At 36.2% G+C, this 9,656-nt stretch overlaps 2 protein-coding genes across 5 annotated transcripts; one reads left to right on the forward strand and one right to left on the reverse strand.

Annotated features, from left to right (window-relative positions):
- Positions 1 to 3,832, forward strand: LOC109787721 (uridine 5'-monophosphate synthase). Of its 3 annotated transcripts, none has more exons than XM_029269092.2 (7): positions 1 to 284; positions 1,405 to 2,225; positions 2,452 to 2,535; positions 2,785 to 2,867; positions 2,965 to 3,052; positions 3,151 to 3,405; positions 3,559 to 3,832. In XM_029269092.2, the coding sequence occupies exons 2-7, from the start codon at positions 1,458 to 1,460 to the stop codon at positions 3,685 to 3,687; spliced, it is 1,407 nt and encodes a 468-aa protein (XP_029124925.2). In that variant the 5' UTR covers positions 1 to 284; positions 1,405 to 1,457; the 3' UTR covers positions 3,688 to 3,832. The 3 variants fall into 3 exon arrangements, with proteins under 3 accessions (XP_029124925.2, XP_020201862.2, XP_020201863.2); XM_020346273.3 differs by having other exon boundaries at positions 2 to 176; XM_020346274.3 differs by lacking the exon at positions 1 to 284 and adding an exon at positions 318 to 1,170.
- A 794-nt stretch (positions 3,833 to 4,626) lies between these two features.
- LOC109787739 (E3 ubiquitin-protein ligase DIS1) lies at positions 4,627 to 9,656 on the reverse strand. Of its 2 annotated transcripts, none has more exons than XM_020346295.3 (4): positions 9,438 to 9,656; positions 6,357 to 6,604; positions 5,567 to 5,953; positions 4,627 to 5,174 (listed from the first exon to the last, which is right to left on the reverse strand). In XM_020346295.3, exons 2-4 carry the CDS (start codon positions 6,555 to 6,557, stop codon positions 4,854 to 4,856), a joined length of 909 nt encoding a protein of 302 aa, XP_020201884.1. In that variant the 5' UTR covers positions 6,558 to 6,604; positions 9,438 to 9,656; the 3' UTR covers positions 4,627 to 4,853. The 2 variants fall into 2 exon arrangements, with proteins under 2 accessions (XP_020201884.1, XP_082919082.1); XM_083062956.1 differs by lacking the exon at positions 9,438 to 9,656 and adding an exon at positions 9,188 to 9,212.

Raw genomic sequence — 9,656 nt, forward strand, 5'->3', positions numbered from 1 at the left:
ATAGTTGCAAGTATTAACGGGAATTGTGAGCGCTCATAAGCTGCACTAACTTTCGTATTCTGATTCGTGCAAATTTTCCCTGACGTGGTCTCGCCCGTGGCTTCAACTTGTGCAACAACACTCGCCCGCGGCCTTTATTGAGGAACTACACTCACACCACTCTCTGTTCTCTTCTAGTGAGCTGAATCTTTTCAAGTTTTAATTTCAATGTTTAAGTTTATATCATCTGTTGTTTGGGTTGCTGCATTTGACTGAGTTTGGGTTGAACCAATGTTGTTGATAAGGTCATTGAACTTTTGAATGTCATTGATTGATTCTGCATGAAATTTTAGGATTTCTTGTATTGTTGTTGATTGAATTTATTTTGTTGCTCAAACAGTGTAGACAGTTATATTAATAAATTGAGGTTCTTTTTTTTTTGGGTGGTTTCAAAATTAAAACTTAGAATTGTGCTTGGCTGTGATTGCATCTTTATCGAAACAGACTAGTCCCTCACGACACGGCAAAACAAGGTTTAAATTCAAGTAAAGAGAGGTGTCTACATTTAATATCTCGCATAGGATTGCATATGAAGATACTGATGAAAAAAAATTATTACATCTGAATGATTTGGGGACTTTTTTTATTTCTTTCTTTTAAATTTGTTTGAATTGCCTATTCAACTAATTTTTTTCTTCCTTTTTAGTTGTTTTGTAATCCAAGTGTATTTTGAAGGTTGGTTGCATTTGTCAAATATTGGTTGTAGCCCAAAAAACAAATTTGGTGTGTTTGTTGTAAGTTGCATAGGACTGAATTTCCAAGGAGGGGGGAGGGGGATATGCTGAAGGATAACCGAAGTAGTGTTTTAGTTTTCCCTCTTTCTTGATTGCGATATGGTTTGGCAGTAACTAGGAATGCGCTTTGTGGTTTCTTTCACTAAATAGTTGAGTGAAAGTGGGTTCTGATTCATATAGTCACATATACAGGTTCAATATATACAGCAGATCCTAGAGTAATGTAATCTAACTCACAATAACTGTACATATCAACTTTCTTACCACCTTATTAGTAGGCATAATAGAATCTGAATCAGGTAGGTTAGATTCTGTCTGTGTAGGTTCACGACAGCACAAGACCTGGATGCAGACTCATGACCATCATTTTAAGGTTGTCATGTGCTAGTTGTGAAAGGTTCATCTAAATTCCTTGTGTTCATCACTTTATTTTGTTTTTAAGCAATTTGCCTCGTGTTTGAAATTTGAATATGCTGTGGGAATTGTTTGCTTCTGTGATATAATCTATGATGTATGATCTGTGAGGAATATTATGATTAAATCTATGCTAGTGGTTGAGCTAAATGTTTCTAAAGATGTATTTATATATATGTTTAAAAAAATTGAAGATGTTGTTTACTGAATTACACAGGTTACCCCTAAGGTCTAAAACAATCCTTGAAGCACACTGAGAAAAGCACATCAATGGAGTCTCTAGTTCTTCAACTCCATGAAATCTCAGCTGTCAAATTTGGCAATTTCAAACTCAAATCTGGCATCTCCTCGCCAATCTATATTGACCTCCGGCTCATTATATCTTACCCTTCCGTCCTCCGGAATATTTCTCAAACCCTTATTTCCTCTGTCTCTTCCACTTCATTTGACCATGTCTGTGGTGTCCCTTACACTGCTCTTCCCATTGCCACTTGTGTTTCTGTCACTCAGAATATTCCTATGGTCATGCGTCGCAAGGAAATCAAAGGTTATGGAACTTCTAAAGCCATTGAAGGTGATTTCAAGCACGGCCAAAGTTGCTTGATAATTGAGGATTTAGTCACTAGTGGCACATCAGTTTTGGAAACTGCTGCACCACTGCGTGCTGCAGGGTTGAAGGTCAGTGATGCTGTTGTTCTGATCGATAGAGAGCAAGGTGGGAGGGAGAATTTGGAGGGTAATGGAATCAAGCTGCATGCAATTCTTAAATTGACTGAAATGGTGAAAATTTTGAGTGAAAAAGGAAAGCTTGATAAGCAGCTGCTAGGGGTTGTTATGAGATTCTTAGAAGACAATCAGAAGGTCGCTGCTTTGGCAACTACAGCTAAGGTCCGGGCCTTACCATTTTTGGAGAGGGCTAAGTTGTCCAAGAATCCAACAGGAAGGAGGTTGTTTGAGATAATGGCTGAGAAGGAGAGTAATCTGTGTTTGGCTGCAGACGTTGGAACTGCAGCTGAATTGTTTGAAATTGCTGACAAGGTAATAACTTGGTATGTATACAAAATGGAAAAAGATTTAACTAGCCATGGCATAGTTAGATATCATATTAGACTTATAGTTTACAAATGGGTTGGAAACTGTAAAAGGTCCTACTATTCTCTGGATTATTATCATAAGTGAGATTGTAGACTTATAGTTAGAAGTTTAGTCCTGACTCCTGACAAATAAATTATTTTAAACTAATTTGGCTGTTTTTTCCTGTCAGGTTGGGCCAGAGATATGCTTGCTGAAAACTCATGTGGATATATTTCCAGATTTTACTCCTGATTTCGGTTCTAAGCTTCGCTCGGTATAGTGCTAAAAGATACTTTTTTCTTTTCTTTTCAGTAGAGAAGAACAAATTTATGCATCCTGATATTGTCTAAAATTATAGACTGGAGTAGATTTTCTGATATTTATTGAAAGTAGAATCTGATGTCGTGACTTTAACCAATTATAAGAGTTTTACATGATTATGAGCAACATGTTTACCGAGATCACAGGAATCTTCTACATTTCTGGTTTAGTTGCTTCTAATATATGCTTTTTTCTGTTGAAGATTGCCGAAAAACACAACTTCTTAATCTTTGAGGATCGTAAGTTTGCTGACATTGGTAACACAGTGACCATGCAGTATGCAGGGTAAGATTTTTCCTAATGATTTTGGATTCATTTTTCAGTATTATTTTTTTGTTTCTGCTTTTAATATTATGACATCATTATCCTCTGATATCTGCAGAGGGATCTTTCACATATTGGAATGGGCTGATATAGTAAATGCTCACATTATATCTGGTCCTGGAATTGTGGAAGGACTGAAGTTGAAGGTCTGTGCTCTATAATAGTAGTCATAACATTGTCTTGACTGTAGCCAGACCATTAGGCCAAAACTGCTAGCCTAACCTGTCTTGTGAATCATACTTAGGGTTTGCCTCATGGAAAGGGTCTGTTTCTGCTTGCTGAAATGAGTTCAACTGGTAACTTTGCCAAGGGAGATTACACCGCCGCTGCAGTGAAAATTGCCGAGGATCATTCTGACTTTGTTATTGGCTTCATCTCAGTCAATCCAGCATCATGGCCTGGGGCACCCGTAAATCCCTCTTTCATTCATGCAACTCCTGGAGTTCAAATGGTGACTGGTGGGGATGCTTTAGGGCAGCAATATAACACACCATATTCAGTAAGTTTATGCAAGTTGCAGTCTGTATCTTAAAAGGATCATGACATTTTTTTTCCACTTAAAAGATCCATTCCCATGCTCAACTGTGTTGTTTTGCGCAGTACTCTTTTATTTGAGCTTATTGGTTGACAATTCACCAAATGGTGTTTTCAGGTTGTCAATGATAGGGGTAGTGATATTATCATAGTGGGTCGTGGCATCATAAAGGCAGCAAATCCCGCCCAGGCAGCTCGTGAATACCGTCTTCAAGGATGGAGTGCGTATTTAGCTAAATGCAGCTGAAGCCTGTATTCTCAGTCTAATTGGATAAGACAAGTGCATACTTAGAAAGTAGCCTATTTGTTAACCGGATGTATTTCAAAATACCATAGTATATTAATAACATCTAAAAATGAATGCAACACTGGAGTTCTCTTTTCTTGTTTCCCTCCCTTTTTGGCTACAAGATATATGCAGTTCAGCTGAAAGGATCTTTACCTGAAGTGCTTCATCTTATGATCTTCCTTAGCATGCAATAGGTTCTATAATCCATTTCACATTTTCACATATTTTTGTCTTTCATGGGACAAAACTAATGCATACCATTCATTGTAATGTGGATTATTGATCCACGAGGTATCAATCACCAAAAATTAACTGGTTTAGTATGCTCTTGAAATATAGTACCGGTATTTTTTATTTTATTTTTATCACTGACATATAATTGTGGCAGATGGAACACAAAACAGGGGTAGCTCAGAACGGTACGTGCACTGGAGTAAAGCCTAAATAATAATTTGGAATTTGGAGTGGGATAGTTGGGCTATAACTGTTATTCATTTTGATGCAATAAGCCTAACAAAACCATGATATTGAAATTCAATGCGAGCTTGGATCATATCAATAATTTCAACATTACACTCGAGCGTTATTGTGCCATACCACACGTAAGTTATAGATCGCTCTAAATCATTCGATTAATAACCAAGTACCCACTAATGTCAATTATATTTATAGAAACTTGGAAAATGAAGGGATTGCACAGATACTTGGATTAGAACAGAAAAACAAGCTAGATATCGTTTTCAAATATTCAAAAAAACAAGCTCGCAAGATATGCGGTAAATTGACAAATATAGCAGCTACGAGAATATAACGAAAACATTACGTGGTAGGTTGTGTGCCAGCAACATTTTCTCGAGTGCTCTCATTCACTGTCGTTCAAACAAAAAAGAATATATGTGAGGCACATTAAGGTTCTCATCTCTATTGAGTAGTTATCATAATGATACGAGATACAACTTCCTGTTCATGTATTTGATGAAAGGATCAGCAAAGAGAGTTTGCCTCCTAAATTACAAAACACGATAACATGATCAGAAGTCACATATCACTACAAGAAACGAGTTGTACTACAAACTATCAGCCTAAATATAATTGCTAGTTGAAAGGACATTGTCTCTCTCCATTCACTGTTCTTTCCAAATCCTACCAGTAACCCTAAGCTTCAACTCCTTGTTGTCATCCCCGGAAAACAAGAGGGCCATATCCCTCTGAATGATGAGACCATCAAAACTGTCACGAACCTTGCGGTGGCTGTCTCTGATGCTTCTAGGCACCCCCTGCCAAATCATCTTCTTCCCATTTCCACCTACCTCTAAACTGTAGCTGTAGTTCTTCGCCTCATTATCATCACCCATAAACCGTAAAAAGGCTATGTAGACAGGAGCCATTCCTAGCTGAAAAGCTTCAAAATGTAGACAAAAATACTGACCAAAGCAGCTGAAGACCTAGAAACCAATATGAAGTGTATATATAAGCTAATTCCATAATTCTGTGTAGAAAAAAAAAAAAATCTATCTCACTATATATATAAAGCCTTTGTACAGACACCTAGAAAGAGGCAATGCTGTAAATCAATAGTTCCTTGATAATACAACTTTAAAATAACAAGCTCAGTTTCCAAGATGTTCCAGTATCGCCAATATTCGATTTTTCTTGTTTAAGAAAATGAAGAAAGTTACAAGGCATGCTTAAATTCTATATACTCATTAAATGATGATGAGTGACATGTGTAGATCCAAATCTGGCCCAAAATTATACAATCTACCATGTACTCACAGTCTGGTGAATTTACTGAGTCAATAAAAGGAAGGTAAAACAAAGTTCAGCAAAACAATACCGTCAACATCCATGTGGCATTTTCAACTTCTTGTGGATTTGATTTAACATAGCGGTGGTTAAAAGTGCTACCATTGTGCATGTCCACTTTGTGGTCATCTTTCAGATGTGCCACCAGGTAGGGTATATCACCCATAATAGAGCATTCTGAACCAGCATATGGACAGTTGTATGGTCTATATGCACATTGCGATTCATGTTTTATCTTGCTGTAATATGGATATATACCGCTGCACCCAAAACCTTGATATTTACAGGGAAGTTCCAAAGATGCAGCCACTTTCTCCAGTGCCAGGCATCTGATATTGCCAAGCTCATGCCTACAAGTAGGGCACCGGTTATGGACCCTGGGTTTGCAACCTGAGCATATAGTGTGACCATTTGAACACTGCAAAAGCAACAGAGGAAGTGATGTTAACTAAATTTCAAAATAAAATTTCTTTTGAAACAACCAATAATTATGTAAATTCAAAGTTACATACAAAAAAATTGACTTAGTTCCTGCTAGAAAAAAAAATATATTCTCAGAATAGATCAGCTAGGTGAGACAAGGGAGAATTACTTTTGAACGAGGAAATTAACACCCTCCCACTCAGTATTTTGCTTTTGACATGTCACACTCAGCAACTGTGCTATGAATCCCGTACCAGTCAATTTCACTTTGTAATTGTAATTAATTTATCAAATTTATCAAATTGCACTTTGAACACCCCAATATTTTTAATTTACAATTGCACACTTTCTCAAAAGAACCCAAAAAATCAACAACAAATCATCAATACATAAACAACCTGATGGATTGGAGGGTACATAGCATTCAGGCATACAGGGCACTCTAAAAGCTCACGAACACTGCTTGAAACAGTCCCATTAGGTTTAAGAGCAGGATCATTTACTAATTCACCAACATCTGCTGACTCCTCATTTTGAGGAGGGTCAACCTCGGCTTTGCTCCGTTTATCATCAAAGAATATATTATAACTTGATGCCATGCTAGCAAAAGCAATCACCGGTTGCCCTGTGCCCTGTGCCCTGTGCCCTGTGAATGGAGAAAAACCATTATAATCAATAAGGAATAGTAAGCTAATTAAATTCACATCTCCTGCTGTTCATTCAAATTTCAAATCAACAACAGAATCAATAAACAAAGCCTTTTCCCCTGATGTTGACAATATATGGATCTAACAACACCATAATATTCTATTGTGAATAATATCTATTGACAAACCACTGACAACCATGTCATGAATCTGTCTTTCTATGGCAAATATATCAGCCTCCCCTGATGTTTCAATGAGAGGACCAAAGATGTATCATGGCATTCATCAAACTCAGTTTTAAAACAAATTTACAAACTTGATAACCTATGAAAGCAAACAAAACACATCAAGTAGACAAAAAGCATAAGCATTTGTCATTCAAAATACACTCCTGCAATTAATTAGTTTTCAAATTCACTTTTACAATGCTTATTTCTTATCTTGCAAAATGTATTACTTACCATATAATATAATAATATGAACAGTTTTCCCAGAAGAAAAACACTTTTCAAATACCATCTTTCCACCAGACATAGAATATTAATCATTAACATTTCAAATGCTCAAGAGTTAACACGATAGTTTAAATTTCAGCTAGACAAATTCTTCTACTTGATCTTTATTTCTGTCTTCAAAACCATTTTTATGCTACCCTTATCGTGTAAGAAAAAACAAACACTAGATGTTGGAGTCAACTACATGGTTAACATGTGAGCAATGTGTTTTGTCAACATCCAAATTTTTTCCAAAAGACCATTTAAATAAAGGTCTTTTAACTCTACATCAATGGTTTTGCAAAGGGTTTTCTTTAGTTTTCAACCTCTATTTATCAGGATATCCCATATATGAATTAAGTATACCACGATAATATAATGAATTTGCACTTCCAAGTGAAGAGAACAGCAAAACTCTTGTAAAGGTTATAAATATTATATAAGTTTATAACATTAAGAAAAGAATCAATGTTAAAAAAATACAACTTCCAAACCATTGCAAATTCAGATTGATAGGACACATGTATTAAAGGCTTGCACAACTCTTTTCTAAGCTTGCAGCAGCACCCAAATAGAGTAAACATCTTGTATCAAGCAATGTAGATCATTAACCTTTTTCACTAAAATATTTAATCATTTAACACAGCTATATTAGGTTGTTTTCTGTCTATAAGAATAAGAGCAAGATGAACCACAAAAATTTGTCAAAGTAAATGTACAAGGAGACATACCATTGGCAGAATTGAAAAAAAAAAATAAAAAAAAAAAACCTTGAATACATGTAGCAGAGCTCAATACCAACTGATCAAAAGAAATGATAGTGTGAATTTATGCACTTTTTAAAAAATTAAAATTTGATGCAGAGCTCTGTTATTGGTTTTGATCAGCCATGACTATGCACAAATAAATAAGGCCATGAAAATACAGAAAAAACATAAAACTATAAGGAAAGTTTATTAACAAGATCAAGTCATAGATGGAACTTGCATGCATGGGTCATTGAACTGGTTTCAAAGTCAAAAAAGGCAAGCACAAAATGACAAAGTAAATACCCTATTAAAAATTGCCCCCTTCTCAAGCTTTAGCTTTCTAACATGAATTTTTATTTACTAAAACAAGCCAAGTTTTGTATCTATCTTGTGCAATGATGAAACAGATCACACGAAAATGGTGCAAAGGAAGAACATCAAGGCATCCTCAGAGACAGAAAACACCCACCCCGGTGAAAGAGCCTACCTACCAGGCATCAAAATGTGATCTAGACAACACAAAACTCATGAATCAAAACTGCAATTGGTACGTGATCTCACAAAAATCTGATCACCCTTCAAGAGAATCCAATCCTCAGGAAAAGACAATTCAATATTTTGGAGGTATTATAATGGTAGAATTCCTATCCATTCACAAAGAATGTCCATATAATATATATACATTAGGGGGCCTAGTCTCTCTCAAATACAACTGCAAAAGACATGAGTTGTGGGCATCCCTTGGGTTCTCCATTATTTTGCAGTTTAAGAAGGTATAGAACCTCTAGAAGCTAACTTCTCCCACGATCACTCAAGGAATACATTGTATTTAATCTGAGAAGCCTACCTCAAATCCTAGGATGGAAAAGTTTGTTTGTTTTAGTGATAGCACTCAGCATTTGATAGAAGGAGGAAAATTTTCCTTCAAATTCAAAACAAGGTGCATTAGGACACAAGAAATGCATCGTTGTGGAAGTGAAAAGGCAAACCAAACAAACACAAAATCACATTAGTCTGACAAAGTAGCAAAGGGCCAAACTATCATCAGAACCCTTACCATGCAAACTAAACTAACTTCAAAAAACAAATAATTAGACCCAGCTTCCAATAGGGACGTATATGTGCTTTACCATGAAAACCAACACATATCAGGCCAAACATACTACATATAAAAAGCTTACTAGCAAAGCGAAGACAAAAAACAGTACATGCAGAAACACAAACAATCGGAGGCACTTATTTAGAAACGTGGACATTTTCACATAATCCAAGACCCCAATTGATCAAGCAGAAAAAGGGAACAACCTCGGCAATCTGAAAAAACACACCAAACACATACCTTCAACAGAACAAACTGTCCTATCCAATCGCACAAAGAAAACCCTAAACCTCAACCATATATCAAACCAAACCCACCACAGATCTACAACAAACAAAATCAAAAATCCTCCCACCCACCCCCAAAAATAAACGGGGAATAACCCAAAAATAAAACCTTAATCAACAACCCCAAATAAAAATAATGATGATAATAATATTAATAATAGAACCCCGTAAATGGACAATGTAAAATCAAGTCAGAGAGAGACCTGGAATGATGGATTGATCAAAACGGCATTAGAGAAGAAGATGAACGAAACCAGAGAGAGAGAGAAAGAGAGAGAAGGAGAGAGAGAGAGAGAGAGAGAGAGTTTGGTGGGTTTTACAACGGACCCTAATAAATGAAATGTGCGCGTCTGCAAGTTGATCAAGAATTTCAAATTAAAGAGAGAGATGAGCGTAGGTAGGATAGGAACGAGGAGAGAGAG

This window comes from Cajanus cajan, chromosome 8 (genome assembly GCF_000230855.2).
Source record: "Cajanus cajan strain Asha chromosome 8, NIPB_CcT2T_4, whole genome shotgun sequence".
Taxonomy (NCBI): Eukaryota; Viridiplantae; Streptophyta; class Magnoliopsida; order Fabales; family Fabaceae; genus Cajanus; species Cajanus cajan.